The sequence below is a fragment of the Chenopodium quinoa genome, unplaced genomic scaffold, assembly GCF_001683475.1.
Source record: "Chenopodium quinoa cultivar QQ74 unplaced genomic scaffold, ASM168347v1, whole genome shotgun sequence".
NCBI lineage: Eukaryota > Viridiplantae > Streptophyta > Magnoliopsida > Caryophyllales > Amaranthaceae > Chenopodium > Chenopodium quinoa.
Window position 1 is genome coordinate 3,133,769 of NW_018744858.1, and position 14,029 is coordinate 3,147,797.

Consider the following 14,029-nt stretch of genomic DNA (forward strand, 5'->3'; position numbering starts at 1 on the left):
ATTCTTAGGGCAATTCAAAGCAGCAAAAGTCTTATCAAACTCCTTAACCCAGTTCTCCAAAAAAGTTGGGTCTCCACCTCCCTTAAAGTATGGCGGTTTGACCTAAGCAAGCTTCTTAAACATCTCTCCAGTGGAATCAGATTATCATTGCGGTTTTGGTTCAAGTTCTCAGCTAATAGCCTAATGGCATCAGCTAAAGCATCGTTGTTAGCCATCCTCCTTCTCTACCTGGAAGTATAACACACTATTAGGCTAACGTCGACACAAAATTACTCTACTTGCACAATACACCACATTCATGGTCATCAAATATATTAAGTTAGAAAGGTGGACACGGCCACACAATCTCCCCTAATAAATCACTTTCAAAGGAAATGATTATTAAAATTTAATCATTCCTACACACAAGAAAAATAAATAAAAGAGTCCCCTTGATTCAATCCCCACCAAAATCCAAGCAGTAAGTAAATAACATAATTAAATAAACATATATTATTAGTCACATAATTACATGCTTCACATAAGCAAATCATCACATTCCTTTCCATATTACATGCTTTAAACCTTAAACATGATACTAGGTTATCACACTCAGGTTTGCACCATTACATAAAACATACACACCAATTAAATAACTTGCATAATCACTTCATACAATAATAAAATTACAAAAGAATTAATTACAATGCATTTAGAAAGAAATAATCTATCCTATACACCCTTCCTAATGCTACCCAAATATCATCGATAAAATAAAATAACCAAACAAGTTCAAAGAATAAAAAAAAATCAAATTCATTTCATTTCAAAATAATTAAATAACACGAAAATATATAAAACAAATAAATACGTTTTTTTTATTATTTTTTATAATTGCCAAATTAATATATTAGAATAAAATAATTTTGTAAAACTTAAGTTAACTTTAAATAAAGTAGTTAAATAAAACTCATTAGAATTAAAACGTTAGGCGCCTAAAAACTTTAAAATTGGCTTTAGTGGTAATAAAATCTAACCTAAGTTCTTAGATACCACTTTTTAACACCCCAATAATTCTCCCTTTTCCAAACCAATTACTTTAAATAAAAAAGAGGAGAACCATTGGCATGTTACCGCCACGTGTTAAAACGTTAAGGCTTTGTTAGAATATCGCAGCGAAAAAACCAAATTTAAGTCTTTAAAATAATATAGTAAAGAAAACCAATAAGTCAAAGCTTACAAGCTAGAACCATAAGACCCTTATTTAAAAACCAAAGCAATATTCAAAACCCAAATCATAAATGAAAGAGTAAAACATAAACAAGTTCAACACAAGGAACAAATACTCTCAATCACACCAACCGTTGACAATGCATTTGTCAAATCCCCGAACTTCACATCATCAAGCTAACCTGTGCAATACTGCTCACCAATAATACAAGTGTAATAATTAGATCATCACAGGGTCATTGAAAGGCGAAGACCATGACCAAAAGAAAACACACACAAAAGCACGCAATCAACAAAGTTGAATGCATACAAGCTACAACACACCAAACCTAACATGTTCAACTAATTAAAGTAAATAACATTCAACATAAATTCTTTAACCAAGACTTTACACTAAAATAATTCAATCAATTCAACATACTTACTAACCAATTTCAATCCACTTGACTCTATATATTTAATTTAATTAATTTGGAGTAAGCAATAGACGAGCAAGGTTGTCCATCCCACCAAATAATTTTGATCCCAAATGACCATTTAAAAAAAAATATAGTGTAATGCAAGAATGAGCACGACTCCATTCTCACAAAGTTAGTCTAGGATCCCATCTAAATTTCATTATAAAACAAAAATGTAAATACCAAAAGAAAAGAGGACATGTTGATCAAACAAGCCTCGAAAAGCCACGGGCTACAACCATGTACCCCAACCCATAATTGCCAATACTCTAGAAGTGCACGCTTTCTAGAGTTTTATTGCTCATCCATGTTTCACTTTACGTGATTACAAGTTTAATTAATAGCCGACTCATTCAAGTAAACCATACATAATAATCATACATATAATTCATTTTTAATCTTATTTAGGAACGATGATCACACCACAAATTGACCTTTAATTCCATTAAACTTCCAAGATATCCAAAATTGTTGAACATAGTCAACCCACCTAGCCATTTCGGCTTAATCCACCTTTACTCAACATACTAATAAGTCATGCTTGAGTAATAAATAAAATAATAATAACCTCGTGGAATAATTAAATAATTCATTCCACTTAAATCATTCAATTTCAATCCTTCAATAAACCAAATGTGGTTAACAAACCAATCTAATAAAAATATGCTTGCATCAACATTCCATACAAACAATTAGTCCAATATAACCAACATGCTTGCAACCATAATTCCATACAAACATAATCAATTCACCGAAACATGTCTCATAAACATAAGCATATGAATTAAGTCAATGTTTAACCAAACAATTTCCATCCAAGAGTTCTCTAAACCAAAAACTAAGTTCTTTCCTTTTTGGTACCTAAACATGATACTACTTACAACGAAGTAAACATGTACATACCTCGTGTAAACAATCTTTTGTGCCACTTTTAATCATGAAAAAGTCAACTAGGGAATAATCACATCCTAGAAAACAACCAACAATCACAAATTAATTCCCAAACTAATTTCCAGCAATATAATTATATTATAAAATCCTTAAAACTTCCTTTAATAAATGGTTTTATGCTTAATTCATGATTAGAAATTGAATAGGAACAAAAGCCCCAAATTAATTGATCACAAGAACCCTAAAAATCCCAATTTAAATAAATTAAAATCCTAGGTTTAAAATTCATAAAATCTGAAAAATTTAAACACTTGTATAATATGAAATTATAAGTTTAAACCATCAAAAACATGAATTGGATACTAAATAAACTAATTTCAAACAATTAAATCAAAACCCAAAATAATTTAATCAAGTATTAAACCAAAATAAAAAGAAAACAAAGGAAGAGGGAAGAAGAGGGAGCCACTGCAGGTGGCCGACGGTGGCTGGGCGAACCGCCAATTTTCTAGCGCGCAAGGGCGGTGGATAGAAGTAGCAGGGGCAACAATAGAGTGAGGTTTTCACACATGAAGAGGAAAAAAGAAAGAAAGAAAAAAAAGAAAGAGGAAAAAGAAAAGAAAAGAAAATTCAAGGAAAAAGAAAAGAAAGAAAAGAAAGAAAATAAAGGGGAATGAAATAAAAACTAACCTTTTTGTGTGGGGAAAAATTTGGGGATTTAAGGGGTATATATAAGAGAGAGAATTGTAGGGTAGAATTGGGCCTCGTGAAAATAATGGGCCAATTAATTAAATAAAATGGGTTAGGCTTTGTTTTTATGAGCATAAATTATAGAATGAAGGTTCATAAAATAATTTGTGCTAAAATAATTTTTGACCCAAATTAATAATTTGAAACTTTTGAAATTAAATTCCGGTAAAATACAAATAAACATTTTAAATAAAATAAAATTTCATTTATAAAATGTTTAAAAGTATGGGGGATTACAATATGTACTCATGTTTAGTCATTATGGTAAAAAAAAAGAAAAAAAAAAAGAGAGAGAGAATGAGATGAAGAGAAATATCTAGAGAGAGAAAGCCTCAAATGTAAAAGCCATAACACATAGGGTTAATGTGTGGGAAGGGGTGTATTTGGGGTGGAAGTCTTCATGGTGATTTGAAAGCTTGAAAACTACATTGTTTTTCATCAAAGATTACTCTATAGAGCATTGGTGGTGTTTTTTTCCCCATTATCGGGTTTTCCACGGCAAATTCTATTGGCCTTGTTTGTTACTCCCTCCGTTTCACATTGTTAGTCGTCCCCTTTGGAATCAATCACTTAAAATAAGAAAAGGAAAAATCCTAATAATTTGGAATTTGATTGCACATCTTTGTAATTAGTGTTTTGTCTTTTTCTATTTTATTTGTTTTATTTATGGGAATTGGTTGTAATTAAATCAGCTATAAAAAAAGTTTTGATTGGAAGAATTAGCCATGTCAACAATCCACTAGCACATATATTAACCAATGAGTTAAGAGCACAGATGAGGTCCAACTTTTTTGAAAATATTGTGTTTGCGGTCTAACAATTTTTTACTTAGTGTTTGGGGTCTTGAATAGTTTTTTCGATGAGATTTAATTAATTGTGTGCAAAAAAGTTAGACCCTTAGTTAAGAAAGTTGGACCATTCTAGTTAACCAATAAAAAACTTTCTTTATTTAAAAAAAAAAAAAAAAAAATAGAACAACCAATCAGAAAAATCAAAAAACTTAGACCCTTCTAGTTTTTTATTTTTTTATTTTATTTTTTTTTTATTTGAATAATCTAATTATTATTTTTAGTTATAGTGATATCATTTCCTACATTATTATTATTATTATTATTATTATTATTATTATTATTATTATTACTATTATGATTATCACTATTACTATTATTATTATTATTATTATTATTATTATTATTATTATTATTATTACTATAACTATTACTATTATTATTATTACTATTATTATTATTATTTTTTATATATATATATATATATATATATTTTTTGTTATAGCATACTTTTAAAATACATATTTAGCTAATTACTTCTTTAATAATAATTCATGTGTAATTTAGAAGAAAATAAATAAATTTTGCTGTATTTCACAAATTTTTAGACAATTTTCCACTAATTAAAAGTGTAAAATTGATAATAATACTAAGATCAAATTAATTGTAAAATCTTCTAATATACCTCAAATGTAAAACGAATTTAATAAATAAGAATCTTATTTTATAAACTTAGATTTCAACAGTAAAAAAATAAAAAAAAATTATGCAATACTAATATATCTAGTTTGTGAAAAAAATTGAAGATATTTATCTCACTTGTCTACCCTTAGTATAGGGAATTCAAATGCAATAAAATAAAAATTATTTTGTAGAAAATTGTGATATTATTCTTTTTTTTTTATGAAGTTCTTATATTTATTTTCGTAAATTACAAAAACTTACAAAGTGTTACCTAAAATATTTTATCCTTTAAATTACACAGGTTTTTTGGTCAAAAAAAAAAAAAAAAAAAAAAAAAAAAAAAAAAAAAAAAAAATTATCATTTTTTATGATTTTTAGTTTAACGGAAGTGTTTTTTCATCCGTTTAAAAACAAGTGCTTTTGTCTAAAAAAAAAAAAAATTGTTGTCTTTTTTTTAAAAAAAAGCGTTTAAATAATTCAAGGTAATTTATATAATCTGATTAATTTGGAAAAGTGGTAATTTATGTATTCGACATTGTATTAGTTGTTATTATTAGTGAATTTGAAATATTGGTATGAAAGTTATTAAATCAGCTATTTCTATAGTTAAATGCATTAAGGGACTAAGTTTATTAGATTAGGGGTCTAACTTTTTTACAAGGGTCTAACTTTTTTTAATCTAAGGTTAACGGTGAGTTAAACAAAGGTTAACTCACCGGAATTTCTAACCTAGACCCCAAACACAAAGTAATAAAAAGTTAGACCCCAAACACAATATTTATCTAAAAGTTGGACTCCATTTGTTATCTTAACTCATTAACCAATTAGAATCATTTGACTCTTTAAACACCCAATTACATTAATTATTCACATATTATGAAAATTATTCACCCTATAATAATGTTAGGAATATATTCTATATGGGTATTTCATTTTAAAACGCCCAAAATAATATATGAGACTACTAAAGTGAAACAGAGGGAGTACTTGTTTTCCTAGCACAATCGGTTTTCCCTTTTAGCACTACCTGAAAAAACTTGAGAATACAGACTTGTATTACTATGTATAGAAGAGTTGTTTGTCTCATTCCTCATTTAGAAGGTTGCTAATTGATGATGTTCTTATTATACTTTGTAGAAAATAAGAATTACAGTCAATTAAGGCAGATGAAGTTTGCTTGTGCTCTCCAAATGATTTTTTCAACCATTGGAGACTTAAAACTGGAAACCAATACCATACCATGATTTACTTCTTTGCTCGAGGAAAACAACCATTACATCTATATAACTGAATATTAATGAATTTGGAAGACATGCAATCAATTACCAATATAAATGGCAACTAAAGAATTAATTCCACCCTGAGAGTTTGCTCACAACTGCCTGGTGATATTCACAATGAGGTGGGCAATGGGCCTAACTTAAATGTGATAAGTCAACTTCATCTGGAATTCTGAACGTGCTAGCAGCACCAAATTTGCTCCACTCTTCACCAGCTGCGGCTGGAGAATCATCTTCATCATCATTGTCCTCATTCGCACTATAATGTAATGAAGATGGATCACGTATACTTTTTGCACGGCAGTCATGGGTTGCAAGCATGTTCACCTGACCATGATGTGAGATTTCCACCACAACAGCGTCATCATCAACAGGTAGAGGCTGTTTCCAAGGTTCACCATCAATCCTCATAAAGGTATGGTTAGTAGCACCTTTGTGAAACTCAAAACGTATTCGCTTTGCCTGAAAGTGTACATTTTACCCAAAATTAGTATAGAAGAGTTATTTTACCGTATAGTACTTAAATTTACAAAAAGATAAAACTGCATTGAACACATAATCCTCAAATCTGCCAATGGAATCAGAATGCAAACAATATGGAGTTCTCTTTCTGGAGTCGTGACATGTGAATTACCTGTGCAAGACGAGTCCCATGGCCATTCGGAGCTAGTAGAACAAGCCCATGCCAAGCATCTCTAAAACCAACAACTTCTATAAGGCCATCATCAACATACGGAGGAGTCAACTCTTTCTGTACACCAGTTTTAAACAAAGCGCTTACATGAGAATTGTCCAAAAAATGAGAGAAGGGATTTTTTATTTTTTTTTTCCTCTGAAACTTTCAGCTTGTTTCTTTTTCTTTATGGGAAGGGGTGGGAGGCTCGAAAATACTACCCCCAATTTCGATCTATTTTATCTTATTTGAACAAATTAAGATAATAGGTGGGTGGGTGTAACAAACAGGTGATTAAAATAAGAGTGTAAAGAAGTGGGAGGAACTAAAAAAGTTGGACAAAGTAAGAGAGAGAGAGTACACATGTGAAAACATTATGGGATTAGAGGGGTAATGTAGTAAAATGGGTTTGCCAAAGTGGAATGAAATGAAAGTGTGAAGAACTTTAGAAACAAACTAATATGGAAAGTGTAGGAACATTCAGAAACCAAAGCAAAACATGTTAAAAAATCAAGATAATATCTCAAGAAGTATGTATGGACTAACATTGTTCTTGTTTGGTGTCCCCCAAGGATTTAGTCCGCCTGAGAAACTTGGCAAGTTAAGGCATACAATTGACCTGATGCTGTAGGTTTTAAAAAAAAAAAATGGTTAGTTGGCTGGCCTATATTTAGGATAAAATGAATTAATTGTTACATTGGCTGTTTTATATACAACATGATAATTATGATGCAAACACACAATTGTGTGATGTCAAATGCATTGATCTCAATAACTTAGAGGATACTATACAATAGTGTAACTGTGTAAGAAACTAAAGTTAGATTGCTCAATAGCGGCTGGACAATCAAAGCCAATAATCATTTATCTGTATCATTTTACAGAATACTCTCAAAAACAATTGCCTACTGAAAACAATTCACCATGTGGTAACAAAAGCACCAAGGTTTCTTAAGTATGTTTCAATCATTAAAGACAATGGAGATACAGTTAACTAAGACAACTACTTTAGATAATTAGATCATGAACCACCAAAAAAAAAAAAAAAAAAAAAAAATGAATAAAATAAAAAATCATTTTCGGTAAAACAGAGGACATTTGATTTGTGATGTGTTTTCAATCACACATGTAAAGAATGGCTGCATACATTTGAATACAAATATTTTTATTAATGGAAGCCTTGTAAAAGCAACTGTTTTGAAAATATGCAATATTGGTATGGCTCTAGTATGCAACAGAAGAATGCAACTAAAACTGTAACCAAATGTCACTTTGCATATCTAGGGACAACAACATCAATATAGGAGTGTTATCACTTGGAAAGTGGAGAAGATTGACATTTTATCTTAGTCTAACCAACAAAGACTGATCAACAGCATACAGTGAATGTTAGCACCACTTCTATTCTTCAAAGCTTCACTAGCACTGCTGAAGACTCAATCTTAAGTCGTATTTTTGGAAAATTAAAATTTCAGCTTAAATGTAATACTAAGAGTCTAGGACTTTAATGTGCAGCTAAATTTACTACCCGCTATAGAGCCTTCGGCTGAGTCATCAGAAAATTAAAGGCCAAAACTAAAACTGTCACATCAAGGTTTAAATTGTAATTTTTTACATAGTTTCTTATAAGTATAACTCCGTATACTTTAAGAGCATCTTTGGTAAGGGTATTGGTTTCCATTATAACCTACAGTACCAATTACTATTACCCTCAAACACACAAGTTTAAGTGTTCCATTCCATGGTTAAACCAAACTATAAAAAAGGTAAGAATTTCTCTCCCCGCCCCCCCCCTCCCCCCACCTGACCCCCCCGGCCCCTCTCTTATTAGTTTTCTTTCCATTCCATTTCCAATGTTCGTACCAAAAACCCCCCAAGTGTCAAAGAAATAACCATTTTGCAAAGGGAAATACTACAGATAACAATGCAGAGTGATGGGATACGCCAGCAGTGATTATCTCAACTTCACTAAAATAGAATTCCACTTTACCTGTGAGGTATATGGATTTCTTCCCATTCACCACCAGGTTTCTTCATGGTCTTCACCTTTGCCAGCTGTGCAATATTCCTGAGGGAAAGAAAAAAAAAACCTCTGATGAATAGAACCAAAACCTCTGATTAAATTTCAAAGAACAGATATTATTGACTTAAATACATTAACAGTGTATATTGAAAGAGCAGCCAGAGTGTACTCACTTATCAGCAGGATGGAACAGGGAAGCAAAAAACCAGCCTTGTGTGCACCCAAGTTTAGCATATGTACTCTGTAAATGACAAAGGTCAACTCAATGGTGCTATGATATATGCAAAAAAGATAAAAAAATTGAACGCTAAAAATAAAAGTAGATCATTAGCTTTAAAATACAAAGAGACATGAGTGCTTACTTTCCTAAATCTAACAGAATCCTCATGATATGGTTAATCGGGAGTTTAGGCAAAGGATTCAGAAGGGAGAAGTCAAAATGGCATTAAAAAAGATGGGATTGAAGAAAAGCAGTTGGACATGATGGTATTCCTATTGAGGTCTGGAGATGTTTGGGAGAAAAAGGAATTGAATGAGTACCAGCTTTTTTCAACAAGATTTGGGGATGTACTAAGATGCTTTTTGACTGGAGGAGAAGTACTTTGATACCTTTGTATAAGAACAAAGGTGATGTGCAAGATTGTGCTAACTACCGAGGGATCAAATAATGAGTCATACTATGAAACTTTGGGAGCGAGTGATAGAACAAAGATTAAGGAGAAGTGTGAAGATCTCAGAAAACCAATTTGGATTTATGCCTGGAAGATTGACTGTGGAGGCAATCCATCTTATGAGACAACTAATGGAAATCTATCGCGATAAGAAGAAGGATTTACATATGGTTTTTATTGATTTGGAGAAGGCTTTTGATAAGGTACCAAGGGAGATTCTTTGGTGGGCTTTAACGAGGAAAGGCGTTTCGCAGATATATATTGACATCATTAAGGACATGTATGAGGGAGCTAGCACAAGTGTGCGGACCATTGTTGGGAAGACCAAAGAGTTCCCAATTACAATTGGAGTTCATCAAGATTCTGCACTTAGTCGTTTTCTTTTTGCTATAGTCATGGACGTATTGACGAGTTCAATTCAAGATGATATACCATGGTGCATGATGTTTGTGGATAATATTGTGTTGATTGATGAGAAAAAAGAAGGCATGGAAAGTAGTTGGAATTGTAAAGATGGACTTCGGAGTCCCGTGGCTTGAAGGTGAGCAAAAGTAAGACGGAGTATTTAAAGTGTAAGTTTAGCGGTGTGGGAAACAATGAGGCAGGGGTGATCACCTTAGATGGGAAGAGTGTTCAAAGTTGTAATGTCTTCCGATATCTGGGATCTATTATTCAAAAGCATGGCGAATTGGATGGAGATGTAGCTCATAGGATCAAAGCGGGTTGGTTGAGATGAAAGAGTGCGACGGGTTTTTTATGTGATCCAGGCATACCCTATAAATTAAAGGCGAAATTCTACCGAACGGCAATAAGGCCTGCTTTGTTATATGGTACAGAATGTTGGCCGTAAAACATTGCCACGTGCATAAGATGAATGTGGCGGAGATGCGTTTGCTGCGATGGATGTGGTCATACAAGAAAGGATCAGTTAAGGAATGAGATAATAAGGAAGAAAGTAGGGGTTACTTCAATTCAGTACAAGATTAGGGAGAATCACTTAAATTGGTTTGGCCATATAAGAAGGAGACCAAGTGACGCTCCGGTAAAGAAGCTTAAAGAATTGCAAAGTGTAAGGATAGCAAGAGGTGGGGGAAGACCTAAGAAAACTTGGAAGAGGGTGATTGAGAGCGACATGAATGCTTTGGGGATTGAGGAGAATATAGTGCTGGATAGGGCAGTATGGAGGGAAAAAATACATGTCAACAACGTGTCATGATTATATATACGTTTTAAATTTTAATTTTAGCCGTCCAATGTTTTATAAACTGTATTGTTTTCCTTTGCTAAAGTTTTCTCAAACCGTATGTTTTCAACTTTCTTGAATTTTATTCTTGATTTTCTTTTAAAACTCCCTTAATTTCTAAAATGCTCTTCCGTTTACTCACTTTACTCACGTTTTTTCAATCTCTTTTAAATGATGGTTTTGTTATGTCCGTTTCTTTATATCGTACGATTCCTTATGACGATTCATGTTAGCCGATCCCAAATCATTTTGGGACTAAGGCTTTGTTGTTGTTGTTGTAACAGAATCATCTATTAGACCTTTATCAACTTTAGCATTGTAATCTGCAATCCAATATAAGGGAAGCTCAAAGCTGCTTGAATATCATGCTTATTGTTACTTTATAAGAGTGGTATATTTAATAATCATGGACTGATGCATGCAGGTCAACTCCAAGAAGCCCAATATTTTGCTTTTTTCCTTTTATGCCTATTAGCATCTATGGTCAACCATCTACCATCAACATAGCCTCAAAATATTAGAGAGGCCACATCCCTCAACTGATATATTCAGCAACAAGTACATTATGCAATCATAAAAATAGAAGACAACGAACCTGATTGACCAACTGATTTTTAAACTTTTCAGGATTCAACTTCCTCTCAGAATGAAATGCGTATGACACTTGGGCATCCATTCCTGTAAATTTGATACAAGAAAGAACACAATATCAGAAAACAAAGAAAAATGGTTGGTTAGATAGCTGCAAATCAAGATGAATGCTGCATATATTTTAAAGAAGAGAAAGTTCACTTCTAAAATTTCAAACACACTGCTAGAACTGAGGATGGTGAGTAAACAATGCAGTAACAAAATATTAAATACAGTAAAGCAATGGAAAAAATTCAGGTTGTTCTCTTAATTGATCAGCAACGGGTTAAAGTGAGAAAAATAACCTACAAGCCAGAGTGACATTGTAAATATACATAGAAGTTTTTCCAATGTAACATCATATGGAGGAAGGGGGCAGGGTAACATAAGAATTCAGCAATTGGGTATCTTTTGACCTACAAAAGCTACATCAATGAAGTACGACATCATCCCATTCAACCTTTTTGTAGAAAAAGAACACCATAAGCCTAAAATTTTAACAGGTTGATGGTAAAATAGTGAATAAGTGCATCACCATTCACTAGAATACTATATAGGAAGGTCAAAGAAATCATGTGCAAAAAAGGAGCCAACAAAAATTAAAAGTTAAGAGGAAAAAGAATAAGTGGTCATGGCTTCTTCCATTTTACACTCATTGAGAATCATGTAGAATAAGTAAATAATTATATATTTAATAAATATATATTTCTAATGCAGCTAGGATCACTTGTTCAATAAGGCAAATAATCATGGTAATTAAAAACATTGGTGTACCTAAACAATGATCAAGTATATAAAAAATTAAGCAATTTCCATATGAAACATATAATTCAGCGCCAGAATAACCACCATTGCACCAAAAAGGGGTTCTTTAAATGAATTGCCAGGTGACAAAAACTTAACATGCACATTGGAAAAGAAAGGGAATTCTCACATGAAATACTTTGCAACTGAATTCTAATAAGAGTAAGAGAGAAACAAAAATCACCATCATACCCATGCTGAAGTAGTTCCAGAACCCACCACGGAATGTAAGGTGGCCTTCCTAGAAAGCATCAAATTGAAAGAGCTCATGAGAACTGAACATTTTTAATGCTACAAAATTTAGTTTCACAGGAACCATAGTTGTGTATGAGACCAATGAGGTAGAAGAATCAAAGAGTCACTAGCAAAGAACATAAATTATAAGCTCTTAAGATTAAAGCACGGAAGGGCATACAGTAAAGTTCTTTTGATGAAATTGCAATTAAATGTCTTATCTTCTTTTTGAAAACTTACAATGCATGGTCTTTACAAGTAATAAGCAGGACATAAATTAAATTAAGCGCTAAAGTGGCATATTCCATGGGTAAAAAAGTTGATAACACAAATTCGCATAGTGACAAGTAACAGCTAATGTAATTCTAAGACGACCAATACTATATAGAGTACACATGCGAAGCATGACCTTGAAACTAATGGTCCTACTTTTGTAGTTTTGTGTCCTGCCAAGACTTGGTAGAACTCATTAGAAAGGAAATCAATTAAGCAAAAGTCTGGCCTCTTGAGATTATCAAGGGTACTTGTGTTTATGTAGAGCAGACACATGTACCAATTTTTTAACATATTTACAGGATCGTTAGTGCATTATAATGTGCAGCAACATGAGCAACACCAACATAATATAGCGTATTGGAGACTCAACCATGATGGGTTTAAGTCTCATATTCTCATTTACGCATCACAGTGCATTCCTCCCACCTCTCGTATCTCAGAAGTATGAAATCCACTGTTGCGACATCTGTAGGTTTTTCACTCCATTTCATATCTCCCTGACTACAGGTTTTCAGGATATATAAAGCCAGCACCGCAAAAGTAATTAGTGAATCATAAAACAAATACAAACTGCCTGATAAGAAATAATACACAAGCACGTTCAGCACGAAATGTAGTATCACTTTCTTTTTTTTTTTTTTTTTTTTTTTTTTTTTTTTTTGTTATTTAGGGTTAAATTAAGAAAAAAAAAAAAAGAGATAAATAAAGGTACCATGTTAGAAGAATCTGTTGGGGAAACACGATGAAATGCATTTAGTGAATGTGGCAACTCAAGAGGGGCAATCGGTTCACAATTTCCTTCAGTTGGGATCTTCATCCTCATGAGGATATGCCAGCTATAAGTAACAACAAATTAGAAAAGCATGTATATACGTATTTAAACAAAAAAATACTACACAAAATTGATGAACAGGTTCATTTATAAACTTTGAGATGACCACCATTAATCCCATCAGTAGAACAGACTGGCGAAAAGAACAGTGTGATATATCAGGATAGAAAGAGATAAAAGTTAAATAGCATATCAGGATAGAACCTAAACATGGGTGAGATACTAACATGAAAATAATAAATTCAGCGAAATAGAAATGTGCCATGTTTTGGGATGAACCAAAAAGGAAATTATGAATAAAATAAAGGATGGAGAGAGTACATATTAAATACTTCTATACATATTTTCCCATTATTTACAAACTGAGAGAACAGTAAAATAAAATACACAGCAAGGATAGAGCAAAAAAAAAGAAAGTTTACTTGTCAATCTTCATTTCTTTTGCCTTCATGACTTGATTCAAGAACGACTTTACAGATGGTTGATCAGTACCTGGGTTTTTTTTTCCCTGCAAGTGATGACAGTACATTAGACTGATAATCAAATCCTGCAGTTGATAATAGAAACAGGGGAAAAAAAAAAA

General features: G+C 32.2%; 1 protein-coding gene across 2 annotated transcripts in view; it reads right to left on the reverse strand.

Moving 5' to 3' along the window:
• Positions 1-5,857: 5,857 nt before the first annotated feature.
• LOC110704827 (diacylglycerol kinase 5-like) overlaps positions 5,858-14,029 on the reverse strand; it is a 30,917-nt gene continuing 22,745 nt past the window's right edge. For both annotated transcript variants that reach the window (XM_021882643.1, XM_021882644.1), the window contains 9 exons: positions 13,869-13,954; positions 13,327-13,450; positions 12,297-12,345; positions 11,266-11,348; positions 8,930-8,997; positions 8,724-8,801; positions 7,280-7,358; positions 6,695-6,811; positions 5,858-6,522 (listed from right to left, as the gene is read on the reverse strand). In XM_021882643.1, coding sequence (XP_021738335.1) covers positions 6,196-6,522; positions 6,695-6,811; positions 7,280-7,358; positions 8,724-8,801; positions 8,930-8,997; positions 11,266-11,348; positions 12,297-12,345; positions 13,327-13,450; positions 13,869-13,954 — 1,011 coding nt within the window. In that variant the 3' untranslated portion in view covers positions 5,858-6,195. The remainder of the gene's footprint in view (positions 6,523-6,694; positions 6,812-7,279; positions 7,359-8,723; positions 8,802-8,929; positions 8,998-11,265; positions 11,349-12,296; positions 12,346-13,326; positions 13,451-13,868; positions 13,955-14,029) is intronic.